Source organism: Scomber scombrus, chromosome 8, assembly GCF_963691925.1.
Source record: "Scomber scombrus chromosome 8, fScoSco1.1, whole genome shotgun sequence".
Taxonomy (NCBI): domain Eukaryota; kingdom Metazoa; phylum Chordata; class Actinopteri; order Scombriformes; family Scombridae; genus Scomber; species Scomber scombrus.
The window spans coordinates 12,470,912-12,487,339 of NC_084977.1; the positions used below are offsets into that span (position 1 = coordinate 12,470,912).

General features: G+C 40.4%; 1 protein-coding gene across 2 annotated transcripts in view; it reads right to left on the bottom strand.

Moving 5' to 3' along the window:
• Window positions 1-3,734: 3,734 nt before the first annotated feature.
• ssbp4 (single stranded DNA binding protein 4) overlaps window positions 3,735-16,428 on the bottom strand; it is an 86,466-nt gene continuing 73,772 nt past the window's right edge. Inside the window, exons 6-17 of one of the 2 annotated variants that reach the window (XM_062423786.1) lie at window positions 13,813-13,896; window positions 11,496-11,622; window positions 11,248-11,315; window positions 9,983-10,047; window positions 8,469-8,514; window positions 8,330-8,365; window positions 8,139-8,193; window positions 6,020-6,090; window positions 5,827-5,905; window positions 5,364-5,392; window positions 5,168-5,269; window positions 3,735-3,872 (exon numbers count right to left, since the gene is read on the bottom strand). In XM_062423786.1, coding sequence (XP_062279770.1) covers window positions 3,792-3,872; window positions 5,168-5,269; window positions 5,364-5,392; window positions 5,827-5,905; window positions 6,020-6,090; window positions 8,139-8,193; window positions 8,330-8,365; window positions 8,469-8,514; window positions 9,983-10,047; window positions 11,248-11,315; window positions 11,496-11,622; window positions 13,813-13,896 — 843 coding nt within the window. In that variant the 3' untranslated portion in view covers window positions 3,735-3,791. Of the gene's footprint in view, window positions 3,873-3,924; window positions 4,064-5,167; window positions 5,270-5,363; window positions 5,393-5,826; window positions 5,906-6,019; window positions 6,091-8,138; window positions 8,194-8,329; window positions 8,366-8,468; window positions 8,515-9,982; window positions 10,048-11,247; window positions 11,316-11,495; window positions 11,623-13,812; window positions 13,897-16,428 lie in introns of those variants that run through there. The other variant, XM_062423787.1, reaches the window with a different exon arrangement.

The following is a 16,428-nucleotide window of genomic DNA, read 5'->3' on the forward strand; positions in this document are numbered from 1 at the left end:
TGATGAGTCTCATTCAGTGTGTTAGTTTGTAAGTACGAAAAATTAGTCCGCATAACCTTTATCTAAAGAAAGAGATGACAACTATTCACCAAAAAAAGCTACATACGACTTTGTATCTGTTATTGTGACTAGATAAGTATATTTATAATTCGGACTAGTACAAAATTATTTTCTGAAAGTAAAACTGTTTGATGTTTTAGAATTTAAAAGCGCCTTCAAGTAAAACCCCTAACCTTCTCACAAAAAATGGCATAGGTTTATTGACAGGAGGACTTTAATATGTCCTCTGGTTTTTGGTTATTTTAGAAAATAGAAATCTCTAAAAGATAGATTAAATTGACTAATTTATCACAAATTTGGACTTGTGATGGTGGGTTTAACCCAAACTTCAAACACCATTTTCAGAATCTAATTTTTAATCTCTTTGAAGCGCGTGTGGACAGGTAAGGTCCAAAAACCAATGGTCATAAAAGAGCACACCTTTTATCCAGCCATTTATGTGCAGCAAATTCTTATAAATTAACCTTTGACCAGCACTTGATTGTGCCAAAATCTGTCACCTTAAATTTCCAAAGGGTTTATTAAATATGATAGGACATTCAATTAGAACTGTAAATTAGAAAATAATAATGTCTCTTGACTGTTTTCAAAGATTAACAGGATTTGAAGAAGCAAAACAAGGTTCAAAAGATCCTTTCTTACAATGTAAAGTTGTAGCTTCTCGACGTGTAGTGCATACAACAGTGGCTGTAAGTCTGGAGCACAGAGGAATAGATTCAAAACAAGGAAAAATCAAATGACATTTATTATTGATGCATTGTTTCTTTTTTGATAAGCAAATTATCTGTTTTTCTTTCAGTCTAAAGAAACTTTACAATATAAAGAAACATACAAAGAACATCTTTATTACCTACACAAGACACCTAAGTCCCTAAGACAAGATTCTGAACTATCCTACCATGAAATACAAAGCAAACCCAAGAGACAGACTGCTTCATATTGAATACTGCCGTGTCATCAGAAAGGACCATGAACGGTACAGGAGAATCATTGATATCCCCTTTCCTTCAATCCCCCACCCTTCCCAGACTCATAACCACCCCGCCCAACCAGCAAATCTTCCTAATGGTACAGTATTATACATCACAATAGAAGTACAGAGATGGCCAACGATCGATATACACAGAGGACTGAGAGAGGATCAGTGAGAGAGCTTCAATCTATACAACGCTATTACAGGAGCGAATAGCAAAGGACACAGTTTTCCCCCATATGTATTACTTTTTGATCTATTCTTAATTTAAAATGAGGTTCTCTTAAGTATTTTTTTTCCTTTTTAAAAGTTTTCTTACATTGATAAAAATCCTTCATATTAAAAACTGCAATATGAGGTCACATGTTTTTTGTGAGAAGGTGCCCTTTGGAAAAAAAAATATCCAAATGATTATTGAAGGCCAATAGTAACATTTGACTGAAACATAAGGAGACAAGGGCAGAGTGAGGACGCCACAGCTGCAAGAGAAATAATTTCAATATCCTCGTTTGCCTCTCTCTGTCCGGTCCTCTCTCTGTCCTATCCTCCCTGCCACACAAGTCTTTAGCATACAGCCTGCATTTATTGTGTTACTGTATTCTATACACTTTAATGGAAATTTAGCCACATGAGCCAAATAGTCGGCGCATCCTTTCTCAATGAAAAAACATGGACAGTTTTATTTATAATTTACTTTCAGCTGTATTCATTGGTAGTGACTGACATATCAAAACATGTCAATGATATCAAAATGCATTATACAGTATTTACAAAAAAGGAAATTAAAGAGGAGGGGAGAGGGCTCGGTGAGGGGACTGGAGGAAAGAAAGGAGGTGTGTGTCACTACATTGAAAGAACACTGGAGAGAGTGTTTCTCAGGCCACTGATAGTTAGGCCAAATCCTGGAGATGTCCCGGTTGAACCCTGGGTACAATCTGTTCACATTGATATATCAGAAAATTGATAAGTACATCACCATTACCCATAGAGGCTACACTTGTCGTAAAGTTACTGTTGGTTTGAACACAGCCATGAAGTGAGTGTGAGTGAGTATGATGCCATTAAAAATAACTTATCCCTTTGAAACAGTGACAGAGAGTTGATCAAGCTGAGGGCACATAACATACAGAAAGAAACAATTTAAATAGCGTAATATGTAACTATGCTTTTCTTTGTGTGCAGATTCTGTGGGCTTTAAATTTTCTTCCCGTTGAACATATTTAAAATAAAAAACAATCTGCTGAAAACAATCCACAAAAATGCAAATATATCCATTAAAAAAGTATCCTGTTATTGTTCCTCGCTTTAGACCGATGTGGCTGCAGGGCCTGTTAACCCCAAGGTGCATCACTCTGTTCCCATCATCAGCGCTGCTGCAGCCGCCCATCACTCTGGATCCATTATCCCATATATATGGGACTGGCTGAGGGAACTGGTCAATGGAAGCTCCAATGAGACAGTTATTGAGCCTGTCTTGTCTGGGCAAAGAAAGTGGCTCATACAAGATCTGAGAGTTCAATCCAAACTCAAAGCAAGAACGCAGGTTCCATGAGTGTATCAGAGGTACCACTATGTCTCAAACTCCATAGAAGACACTGGCGAGAGACGAGTGAGTCCTGGGAGGAAAACAGTGCCACTTGGAGTCCACGGTGAGGTTGAAATCAAACAAAAGTGATGATGGGGAAGGAGCCACATTTTAGGATTCACAGACAACTTGTAAATAACATAATAAAACAACCACAATACAAGCTAAATATGTTGTATTTACAGTCAAGACCAAATCCACAGAGAGGATCCAAATGCTTTCTCTCTCTCTCTCTGTTACTGAATGAGAATGAGAAATGACACATGTCCTGACAATCATCTCAGGATTTCATCACAGCCATTCCCACGCAGTAACAACACAGAATAGTATGATTAGGGGTGCTTATTAAGACAAGATAGCTAGACGTCCGATTATTCAGGTGTATCAGCAGACACTGTACCAGAAAACAGCAACGCTCTGAGAAAAGCTCTGCTTTTACTGTATGGATAGTTTTAGCCCAGATAATAACGCCTCAGCACAAACTACTGGGTGGAAAGAGTCGATTATTCAGATTACTCTCACTTTTGGAAGTTTATGTAATTGGTGCTACAAACGTTTAGATAGCAAAGACAAAGCTACAAGTTCGGTTTTAAGGAGAGGTATGTGAAGTGAGACTGACTGTGACAAAAACAAAACAAACATCAAATACCTAAAATCATGTAAACAGAAAAATCATTGTGCATTTTTCGAGTGTGTGCTTATTCTGTCATTGTTGATGCTGCTGCTGAGATAAAATGTGCCCTTTACAGGAAATCATAACTACATTAGTAGAATAATATCAATTATGAAAATTATAACAATAATATTATCATCATCAACAAAAATACAAACATTTAATGAAAACCATTCTTGTCCTAAAATAACATTATCAGTTCATTTCTTTTTTATCATCCCTGCCAGCGGAGCAGAGTTATTGAATGAGGGGTTTTTTCAGCCCCTGTCAGTCAACTACTGCGTGCCCTCATAAGTTATGATCAGCATGATGTAATGGAGTGGTGGTGGATGCAGAGGGGGCTCGATTGGGATCGAATGCCACCCATGAGGGCAGGTTTTGGGTTTGGGAGAGACAGGCTTGGAGCAGGTTTTTGGGCTCTCACTGTCCTAGGCCCACGACGAGGCCCTGCAGGCGAGAAGAAGCGGAGAGGAGACCCTTCCTGTTGCTTGGAGGCTGTTTCATGTTCTTACACCCATTTTACACGCGTTGGGATGGGGGCCCTTGAGGGGAGTCCTGCTTTCCAGGGGCATCCCCAGAGGCTGTGTGGCACAGCACACCGTCCACGAGGAGGAGGAGGAGGAGTTAGGGAGGGAAGAGGGTAATGCAAGACGCACCAGGGCGGATTGGGAGAGGGAGATTGGGATAAGGGGAGATGAAAAAGAAATAAAATAAAATAAAAGATAAAATAAAATAAAAAAAATCACACACTCATCGTCATGTTGGGTGAATACTGTAAAGAGAGAAAAAAGAGAGGGAGGGGAGAAAAGATAAGCCAATACTATTTTAAACTTCTTATACTACCCAGTTCAAGATAAAAGCAATACAACTAACTGAACTAAATGCCATGTCCAGTACACCAGCCTTTTGGAGTATATGTTACACATAACAATTAACCCTCTCTAACTGATCTTCTATGTCAGTAAACCAGCAGCAAGCAAAGCATAGTCCAGCCCAAGGAGAAAATGTTAGGGAATTTCAGATCAAAGTGAAGATACTGTAGCAAAATGTTGATGTCAGTGTCACATTAATCACTATATGTCATTCTCTCCATGCAGCAGAGAAAGCATATTATGTGGTTCTCTTCCATGCTCGTGTTTATGCATGCTGTGTTTTTTGAGAGTGTGTTGGGTGAAGCTGGGAACACAGTGCACAATATAAAAAGACTGATTATAAACTCAATTTGGCCATGAGGACTCATATCTAGATTGAGGAGATTCAGCAGTACTGGTAGTCTGTGCAAAATAAAGCACATCACATGATCTCACAGTGCACAGAGGTTTAGGATTTCAATAACATGTCCCATAATTAAGTCTAAAAACCAGATGGAGCAAAGGTATATCAAATAAACTTATGATTTGGACAATATCGGAATGTGATCCTGCATTTTTTAAGTGGGTTAACTGTGAAAACCTGAGCAGAAGTGACTTAAGCTGCGTTTCGACCACAGGAACTTTCCCCAGGGACTAAGAAGCTTTTCAGGAACTCTACCCACGTTTCCACCAAAGCGACCAGGATCTAAATTAAGTCTCAGGAAGACCCCCCCCCCCCAAGTCCCTTTCAGAAATACAGGAACTTCGGGGATGGGGTTTAAAGGCATGACCATTGCTGATTGTTCAAACACGCACAGCGCAGATGCTTCAACTTGTGTACTGCTTCATTCATAAAGTAATGAAGTACTCTAGTACTGGAACCTTTGGTCGAAACGCGGCTTATTCTGCAGATGTAATTTATTAGGTATGTGATGGGCCAAGCCTTGTCACAGTCAGATAGTATTTGAGAGCATCTTCAAATTTGTTCCCAGCTTAAGAGGTGTGCTGCATCCTTTGGTACTCACACTTTCACTTTGGAATGGGTTTAAAAAGTTGCCTGCCATCTCGCCGTCGTCCCGCGGAGTGCCGGGGGGATTGTTCATGCCTGCCATGTTGTTAGGAGAATTCTACAACACAGAGGAAACCAAACGATAAAAATTCTCACAGACAGACAGATCCACATACATACAAACATACAGACAGACAGATAGTCAGTCTTACCTTTGGCAACCCATCCATGTCACCAGAGCCTGTGATCAGAGAATACTGAATCATTATAAGGTAATGGTTAACTGACCCAAGTCAACATATATCAGTTCAGGATATCCAGTTCTAGTAGAAACAGTCTGCCTCCTAACAGGTAATGGCCTCTAATTAAGCTATTTGTTTCTGATACAGATGAAGACCAATTTCACTGGCTTCCCTGGTCACGTCTCACCTATCTACAAGATCAATTGGCCTCCTTACCGCCCCGCTAATCTGTTTTCGCTTTGATCAATATTCAGAGGATGGTGAACACTTCTTCTACCAGCCATAAGAGGGCAGAGTGTTACTTCTAAAGGTTCACCACAGAAAGCGGCCGGTTTCACTGAGGAGCTCATACTAAGTGCATGCTGCATTCATTGCTAATGTATAAGCACTAATATACAGTATATGGTTAGGTTAAGTGTCTTTCAGCACTCACCTAGTGATCCGTTCATATGATGCTGCTCCATAGCACCCATTCCACCCATTGGCCCATCAGGACCTGGTCCCATTGGGAACTATGGAAAAACAACATTTTAGAATTTACAAAGGGCATTGATCTGAATGTACTTATTATTTATTTATTCCTTTATTTATTCAGGGTCAAAATTGAACAAAATGACATTACTCACACTAGGTCTGTTTCCACCAGGGCCAATGGGGTTCATCATTGTGTAGATGTTTTCACTTGAGTTTGTTGAATCTATGAAGAAACAGTTGGATGCTTACTATCAGAAGGCTGTAAGGAGATTTGTTCCTCCTACCCTAGAAATAATTGTACATAAGCTGTAGCTCTGTCTGTTCTCATATCTACTATATATCTAATCTTTCCAAAAAATGTCAAAAAGATGTTGGATTTGGGATATTGGTGTTAATGAATGTAAAATAACGAGTTGAGCAGCACAGAGGTGACTGTAGCGGTACTATCTTCAAGTGTGTTTGACACTATTTCAGTTTAATTTTACCATTTGTACAATACATTCAGCTGGAGCCCAGACATGTTCTTATTTCTGCTGTATGGAACAAAGACAGGCTGTAGTTACTGTAAGTGCCAGTACATAATGTCAGTGAATCTGTCTGTCAATCAATCTACTCTCTGCCATGTACAATAAAGGAAACCCAATTATCTCTTATTCCTACAATCAAGAGATTAGACCAAGTTATTATTTGGACACCCTGGCAATGACTGGTACATGCTGTTTCACTCCTCATGTGTCTGTTTGTCCTGAAAATATTCAAAAGGATGAGGTGACCTTGATCTGACATTGCAGGCAGAAAGTTGTGAGTAGGAGACTGAGAAAAGCAGGAATAAATACGAATAAAAGATTGAAATACGGGGAAGGTCTGGATGCAGGATGTACAAAGTGGTGGAGAGATTCTTGGCTGTTAGTGTCCCTGAATCTAGCTATTGTTGTCGTGACTGGAGGAGTGGTGGGGGGTGGGTGGGCAATACTGAGTGGGAGGTGTGCATTTTTGTGGGAGGTAGGTATGTGTGTGTGTACTGTATGTGTATGTGTGCGTGAGTGTTTGTGCTCAGTCTTGGCGACTGCAGTGGAAATATGATTTCCCTCCCGGTGTACATGTGAGCAGGAGCGTTTTGTGCTAAAGGTTGCCCCGGCAACGTATCACAATAGACGTACGTATATAAATAATAAATAGTGGACACAAAAAGAAGCTCTCCACAGGCCAACAGAAACAGAACATCTACAGGATATCAGCCCACAGTGTTTTGTTCTCAGCTAATCCTCCATAGACAGACACTAGATCGATTGGTCAGAGCTAAGATGGATCACTCAGTTGATTGCAGACTGACATGCCTCTGCTTCCCTTTTATAAAACTATAAAACACGGCTAACAACACCAGAATATTCTTTTCACCACAGTAGAAAATGGTGAAAACAAATCTCAAAGTCTTAAATGTGACACATTTGCTTCAATGGAGGGAAAATTTGACATATCTGCGTTAAGTGTGCATGTGTCACTTATAACATCACATTAAAGGACAGGTTCAATTTTTTTTTTTGCTGTAATCATTCCTCCTGTTCCATCTTGCCATTAGAAGAGCCTTCATAATGCACTTTTAATTTAAGTAATGGCAGACAAAATCCACAGCCCTTCTTCTGTGCAAAAAAATGTATTTAAAGGTTTATTTGAAGCTTATATGAGGCCTCGTGCGTCCCAATTAGTCAAATCATGTCAACATCTTTCTGAGTTACTGTGTCTTTAAAGCCAAATTCCCTCTTTTTGTTACAATACTTCCACCACAGCTCAAAAGGAAAACAGTGTCTGTGGAGACACAATAAGGGATTTATTTTTTTTTTTTACTAAAAACACAAACTAAGGAAGATTTATTTGATTTACTCAGAGGTTGAAGTCTTACATTATCTTCAAATAAACTTTTAAATGCATTTTTTCTTCAAACGAGGACTGAGGATTTATTCCCACATTATTTACACTGTAAGCACATTTGTTTGGGATCTTTTAATGGTCAGTATGAACAGGTGGAATGATTACGACAAGAAAAACCTGTTTCACTATTCAAAACGACTACTGTTTTAAGGCATACTTGTGAAAGTTGTGAACCTATCCCATAAGCTGAGTACACTATTTGACCATTTAAAGTATAACTGCCAGTCTCTCAAAGACAGATATGTATCTGACAGAGAAACGGTTTGATGTTTCTTTCACAGAGCCCTCATTCAGTGAACAGTGGGAAACAAATCAGAAGGGAAACTAAAGTGTATATCTCACCTCCAGGGCTAGGCATGATGGGAGTTCCTGGTGGGCCGCCTCCCCCTGGAGGGCCCTGAGGGGTGAAGCGAGAGAGGAAAAGAGAAATGAGTGCTGAGTGCATCTAGAAGGCAGCGTGCCTGTTAGATATCACTGCGTGACAGGTAATTTATGGCCCACGGTCAAACATGAGTCCATGACGGGACACTTACCACATAGTTGCCTGGAGATGAAGATGAATAAGCTATCTGTGGAGAGAAGAGACCAGAGGTGAAACAAAACACGGGACACGGTTATTGTAAACACACTCAGTCACATGGTGAGATAACGACGTGGGAGAATGTAACTCACTGAGTTGGCGTTGGGATTTGGCCAGGGACCTCTTCCACCAGGACCCCTGCAGAAGAAAACAGAGAAAAGAGATTCAGATATTTAATAGAAGATTTCTGGCAAACAAAACAGCTGCATGTACCACTTTTTCAGAAGCCATGTGGGTTCGTCTTAAAGGTGCTATATGTAAAATGTACAATAAAATGTTATTGTTTTCTATTGCTAATGAGTGAATGAATTGTAACTTAAAAAGTGAGATCTTGAGAGAGAATCCAAAGAATGTGACGTTTATGTGCGCTCCCGAGTGGCAGGCTGGGACACTAGCTAACATTAGCTTAGAAATTAAGTCTGCTAACTTTGAAACTGAGCTGGCTTTCTTCCTATTGGACAGGTGAGCTAACATTACTCCAAAGGGTGTGAAATATATTGTGGTTTTAGCAGGCTAATGTTAGCGCCGCTGCTCTGTTTCTGAATCTTACATATTGCACATTTAAATTCATAAATCCCATCTCTTCATTAAAATGCACTGCAAGCACAACGCGCTAATCCAAAGTTCTTAAACAAACATTCCTAGTTTCTTTAAATAAAACAAAAAAAAAAATCAGGATGAATATTAGAAAACTTTTTTGCATGGCGATGTCTAATTTGAATTTGATTTGATCTTACTGTATGTAATCAGTTACTGGAATTTGATTAAAGGAAAGCTTGTCACATCCTGTTGGTGGAAACAACATAGCTTTTCTCAACCAACTTTGTTGCTGAGATTTGGGGACAAGTCAGTGCACCAAGGCGGAAACGCCAGCCAATCCTCATTTTTACTATACTTTTTAAAGAACAGAACAAAGGCAAAGGTTGCAACTGTCTAGGGCTGGGCAATTAATCGGAAAATAATCGAAACCGACATTTAGAAACTCTAATCGACTTAATCCTGCTCATGTCAATTAATCGTGGTGTTCACTGTTGCCATGACAGTAAAGGTTGCATATCTTTAAATAATTTGAAAACTTGTCTCCAGTGATCATTTGAACCCAAACCATGATCTTTTCATAGTTCTAATCAAGTAAAATAGACATTAACCACAGCGTCACACCTTAAAACATCATTATTTTCACTCCCTAAAGATACTCATGTGTGAAAATATCACAAAATATCGTGTGAGGGCAGCAGTGTAAAATCCAAAACAAAAGAAACTGTGAAAATACATAATCGTTCATTAATCGTAATCGAGGTTAAAGGTTCAATTAATTTTTGCCATAATCGCCCAGCCCTACAACTGTCTATTATAAATGTCCACTTGTAAATTTTGCAGACTAATATCCTGGTTCAAGTTTGACAAACCATACTCACTGTGGTTTTGCTGACATACATTTTTTTCCCCAAATCTCAGCAATTGACTTGATGAGGAAACTGTTCTCATAACTGCTTGAAATGGCCTAAATTACAAAGATTATCCAAAGCTTTAAATGAGGCTTTACTCGGCAGCAAGAATTATACACAATTGAGAACTTTCATTCATTTTTTTTCAGTTTACTAACATGTTCATGCCCGGCATCCCTGGCCCCATGGAATTTGGAGGAGGCCTCATCCCTCCGCCGTAGTTCTGCACAAAGAGAGGAACACAAAGTCAGCATGGCATCTCACACCTGCTCGGTATACATCAAACAGAAAGGTTTAAATCTTAATGAAGGTCAGCCATGATCATGTCTCTTACTAATTAGTGTGTAATTATGTGTATAGGACTGTGTGTGGGCAGAGTGTGTGCAAGTTGTGTGTCTGTGAGTTGTGTGTCTTGATATACATGTATGTATCTCTATGCTCCCCTCTGTGTGTTGGTGTTTATGTTTTCATGACTGCGCAGCAGGCCGGTTTGGCTGGCACCACATGTGTGTACTGTGTGTGTGTGTGTGTGTATGTGTGTGTGTGTGTGTGCGCGCGTGCGTGTGTGTGACTGAGACGAGAGAGAGGGAGTAGGGGGCAGGCCAGAGAGCAGTTCCACTCAGAGGCAGAGTTTTGTTCAGCAGACGATTACACTTGTCGAGCAGATGCCACACCAGCTGCTGGTACGCTCACTGCCAAAGTCACCGAGCCAGGGTGGCACAGAGAGGGGCCGAGGGGCACAGGGTGTGTGTGTGTGTCTTTGTGTGAGGTGATGTTGGAGTGGGAGGTGGTTGGGTGCCGAATGAAGCAGCTGTCCAGTATTGGCAATTCAAAAGGACACTGTTGTTTAAGCATCTTATGTATTACACTAAATCACATTGACAAAAAAAAGAGTTGATAAAAGGACACCAACAATGCCAAAGCAAACTCTCGGTCTAAATGTTTTGGCTCTGAGCTGTTTGAGTATTACACCCCTGTTTGTCTCCCTAGGTGGGAGTCTGCAAGTAGGATTTAACATGTAGATCTGGCGTTGGTAGTGGGTGCACTCTGGTCAGAGCCAAGCTAATCATCAAAGCGCTTCTGACTTTTACAGGCAAAGTTAAAAGGCTGGCAGAACCAGATTTTCTCTTCAGTGGAGAGGAAGGATTATCTGCATGCAGTTTATAGGCTGCTGTTTTGACATTATAGCTCTTTTTATAGTAGGCTTTAATGAAGCACAACCAAACACTGGGTTTATTCATGAATTGATATTCCAAGCACCAAATTAGACTGTGTGGCAGCTGCAGTGTGGGAGTGCAGTGGGCTGGTAGAGCTGAAGGACACCTTCCACTGTCCTGACTGGCTTAAATAACTCAGTCCTTTGTGCTTTATGAGTTTTAGATTATGTATGACTGTGTCAGCGCTGTGTGCACTTGCTACCTACCTGTGGGCCCATGCCTCCCATGCCCCGGGGGGGATTCATTCTCATTGGGCCCCCCATGTTTGGATGTCCTGTGGTTACACAAAGAAAAGTATAACTTGTTATTATGTCAGTGCTGTATAGATCAATAATAATTCCATAATTGAAGAGAAATCGTTCACATTCAGAGACCAATATGAGATTATTTTGCAGTGTACAAAGTGCAGTTTAAAAAAAAAAAAAAAGTAGTTATCCCTCATGTGCTTCAGTACCTTGAGGTCTGGTGGGGTCCAGGCTGTTTGGCAGGAGAGGCTGTGACCCCGGGATGCTCCCAGGAGGCTGATTTGGCATACGGAGGGGGGGCCTTGGGCCACCTGGGTACCGCGGAGACATGAATGGCTGCAGGAAGGACAAGAGAAGGGCAATGGTTGGTTTATTTCAAGTTGATGAAAAGATGAATACATGTCCGATTTTTTAATGGCTTTGAAATATTACAAATATGTTTTCGCTTGAACAGACTTTAATCATCATGCCCAATTTCAAAACTCTGAGAGGAGGCTATGCACAAAGCAAATTTTCACAGCACATTTTATTCAATATACGCAAAACAGTAGAAGACAGCAGCTAAAATCAGTAAACTGAATAACAGAAAAGTAACTGAGTTAAGATTTTCCCTAATTATATTTATTATAAAAAGTTAATAAAGATGTTTCACCATATTTACTATCCTCAACTGAAAAAGAAAACACTTTGATGTCAGGTAGTCAGGCAGTTATATTGACAATGTTTATTTATAGGAATAGACTTCTAAAGAAATGAAATAGAGATTAAATGACTTAAAAACAATCCACAAAAGAAAATATGTGTTATAAAATACACAAACCACCACAATGTACATATCTTAAGAGTGCCACTAAGTTCAACTTCAAATTTAATAACCATACATCCATAAATCTCTGTCCTCTTAAGGACATTTTTTTTTTTACTTTTTCTTAAATGTCTTAAATTAGGGTTTTTTAGGTCTCAAATATAAAAAAAATTGTACATGATAAAGAATGCTCATACTTCTGGGTAGTGAAGGAGTGAGCACAAGGCACAAATGACTTTCATCTATATTCATCTAACTTGCTGCATTATGTGTTATCTTCGCATGTCAGCAGGGGGAGCTATTGTGTTAAAGAACAATTCACTGTAGTGGCTTTGTTACTTTTCCCAAAAAAGGAGGGGCTTGTCATTAAGTTCTGGAAAGTAAGACCTCAGGTGGTAAAATCCATTAGGCTAAAGGTAAAGGAGGACAGATAAGAGAGACGGAGAGAGAAAGAAAAACAGAAACTTTTGGAAAAACAATATGGGAGAGGGGAGGTAAAGCAGGAGAACAAGAGAAACATGTTGGATGGGAGGAGGGGGAAAGAAGAGCCGCAGCAATGTTCTACATCTTAAGATTTGCCGGTTTTGTGCAGCTGCACATGTGCTGGCCATTTTCCCACTGTGTCTGTATCACCAGACACCAATGCTACAAAAAAAAACAAAACCCCAGAATGGAGAGTGTGATGCATAACAGAAAGTGAAGACACCATCCACACAGATGTTTCAGCAGAGGGGGGACAAGAACATGTTGGCCGAGACACACATACAGAGCCAGCGCACAACTAGTGAATAATGTAAAGCACCCCAGACAGATGGTTTTCAGAATTTCCTATGAGAGCACGCTGCAACTACAAATACCCTCATCCAGTGAAGCCATATTATAGAGTCAGATGATAAGAATTAATTCCCAACTCAATCCAACTATTTTAGCATCAAGGGGGAAACATGCTGATTTGAATAGCGATTGGGTCGGAGTTGTGTGTTTTGGTCACGGAGCATGAACAGCAGAATAATGTTCATATCATCATCTTTCTCACAGAGATAAGCACAGACAACACAAGTACAACAAGAGACTAGCTCTCAGTGGTAATTATGTAGTGTTTATTATTTGTGTGTGCGTGTGTGTGTGTGTGTGAGTGAGTGCGTGCGCGCACACGTTTGGGGCAAGCAGAAGGCGAGTTATATAATCCTAGTTAGCCCTTGAGGCGCGGACTGACTTGCTACTGTTTTCTCTTTTACCCTCCTATCCTCTCCTCTCCTCTCCTCCTTGACCAAGTTGTGGTGGGTTTGTACGTGAGGAGCTGCGCCGCGTCAGGCTGTGCTGCAATATTAATGGTCTATTGATGGATTATGGGATGGTGAGTGCTGGGCTGAGGGAGGGACAAGGCCCTCCAGATGCACCTCCACTCCTTGCAGCTGGGCCAACACAGCTAAATTATTCATCCAACCCACCGCCGTGGATGCTGCCTGTCCAGTCTGTTGGCGCAACAAGGGACCTGTGCTCTGTTTGTACACTGTTGTTGTGTGTGAGTGAGTGAGTGAGTGAGTGAGTGAGTGAGTGAGTGAGTGAGTGAGTGAGTGAGTGAGTGAGTGAGTGAGTGAGTGAGTGAGTGAGTGAGTGAGTGAGTGAGTGAGTGGATGAGTGACACAGCAGGCTTAAAGATGGAACTACAACACATCAGCTGAGGGGAAAAAAAGACTGTGTACATGTGTCCGTCTTACCTGTCCGTGAGGTCCCATCATGGGATTACTGGGGTTATGTGGGGGGGGCTGCGTGTGAGGGGAAGGCTGAGATCCTGGAGGACCCTGGTGAAGAAAAAACAAAGATGTTATTTAAGAGCAACAACATTGTAGTTGGTGATATTCAAACTTCTTTGGGAAAAATATTATATTCAACAAGCCCTTTTCTGAGCAAGCGCAGAAGTTATCATTCGAAAGGACAAAGTGATACAATGTTTAAAGGGTCGATTCACCAAAATACAACAAAAAAACCCATCTTTTTTCAAGTTACTCATTCTATTCAGCCATGCAGGTGAGTCCAGCTCAATACAATGAAAAAGAATGGAATATTTTTTCTGAAAATATTACATTTAAAATAAAATTCAATGGCAATTTCCCTTTCTAGAAAAAAATTCAGTCACCAGTTTTCATTGTGACTACTTCTCCCAGAAAAGGTAGTACAAATAGAGGTAAGAGAAAAAATATTTGGGAGAATTTGGGTGAACTGAAAAGATATTACACTCGCAATTGAAAAATGTGTCTGACATTTTCTAAATAAATACTATTTGCTATAATGGGAAACGTTCAAATCAGTGCTACCAATCTTACCAAACTGCTGTTTTTAAGATGCTTGTTTAGTTTTGCTGCTCTGGGTGATTCAGTTTCATCAGTTTTCATCGCGCCAACAGTATAATCACACAACTTGCACTCAAGCTCAGACAACGTAGTTATGGTATGAGACCTGACTAGTGTGACATACAGTAGTGGAGAGACAAAATAAACGAGCAGCTTCTACAAGAAATAGATTCAGTATTTTTCTCAACAGGCCAGTAAAGATAAGACTTGATTATTTTAAGGCAACTTGAGGTTTGTAAGAAGTTTGCAAACATGTGGCCTGATGTACTTTCAGAACATTTAAAGCAGATTTTATTACAATCAATTTAAATATATAATTACAGTGAAGCAATTATATATGTTCTGTTACATCAACACTGAGTGCACATAACAAGATGTGTCACTTACTCACAGAAGGACATATTGATTTTATTGTGCAGGAATGGCTAATTGCGAGGATGAGGTTGGATCAATTCAAAAGGTGGACTTTAATCAGCGTTCAACTACGGTCAGTAATTTTGCCATTGAGTATTTCTAAACAATTCATAAAAAATGTCAAAATGATGCTTGATCCAGTTGGCCAGAAGTGCTGGTGTCCAGGAAAATTAGACCCAGGTTGAAAAAAGCTGAAATATTGTCTCTTGAATCCACTCCAGATTAAACTGCAGTTTCAGTTTCAAAATTTCGAGTGAATTGACTTTTTTATGAGTTAAGCTCTCAGAACAAATGGTTTTAAGTACATTAAAGTGAATACACTATCAGAAGACTGTGTGAACTTTGACCTCTTTGTCTTTTCCTACAGTAACCTCATCTGACTCAGCAGCAGCCGCTCCAGCAGAGATCTGTTACTGCCTGAACATCAATACGGAGAGAGAGGACCACCCACTGCCAGACCAGGCTTATCTAGTAGTCTGCCAGAGCCTCCGTCAAGCACTCCGCTATCAGGTAACATTACAGGTGTGTGTGTGCGTGTGTGAGAGAGTGCAACTGAGTAGTGATGAGTGTGAATATGAGATCTCCCTCTTTTTCACAGGTGAAAGCAGGATCTTCTCTCGTGTGTTGAGTATATTTGTGTGTGTGTGTGTGTGTGTGTGTGTGTGTGTGTGTGTGTGTGTGTGTGTGTGTGTGTGTATGTACTGCGGGGGCTAGTGAAGGGTGAGGGTGGGAGCTACAGGTGTGTATCTAACATCACAGTGAAAAGCTAACGGATTAGGGGATTACTCATGCGCAATATGACCTGAGACACACACAGACATGCTCTGGTAGTCATGTTTACATAATTTTGCTTGTACTTGTTCATGCAAACACTGAGGAATAGATGCATGTACACACACACACATGCTAGAGCTCCAATTAATGATTTTTTTACTTTATTGATTTAACAATTGTCTTTTAATATGAGCTCTAAGAATAAATTGACTTTCCTTTATTAATTCAATGATTATTTTTGACCAATTGTTTACTCTATACTAATATTGGAAAAACAATCACGTCTCTACAACCCACCTAGCATTTGTTCCAATAATGTAAATAATACATTTGCAAATACAGAACAAAACAAGTTGCAAAACCTCACATTTGAGAAGCTACAACCAGAAAATATTCAGCATTCTTGCTTCGGAAATCAACTGATTGGTTCAGCACAGACACCTTCACCAAAACACGTAAATGACAAGACTTGTGCACCTCTTCACCTGTGTGCATCTGTTTTCCTAAAGCAGGCAACGGCATCTCTCTTGCTTCAGTTTCACATATACTCTTCCTCCATCTCCCCCTTTCTCTTGCTCTCCACCCCCCCTCCATCTCTCCCCCACTTTCCCACCCTGCCCACTGCGCCGCCCTCCCTGTGTGGCATGGCTGGGATGATGGAGCGCCGACAGAGCTGAGCACCAGGAACCTGTGGGCACTGCTACAGTGGGAAAAATAAACATGCCTGACTGACAGCTTGAAACAAGTGCGTTCCCACAAGCACAGATACAGTGAGACTGCGCTGCCAGGTACACT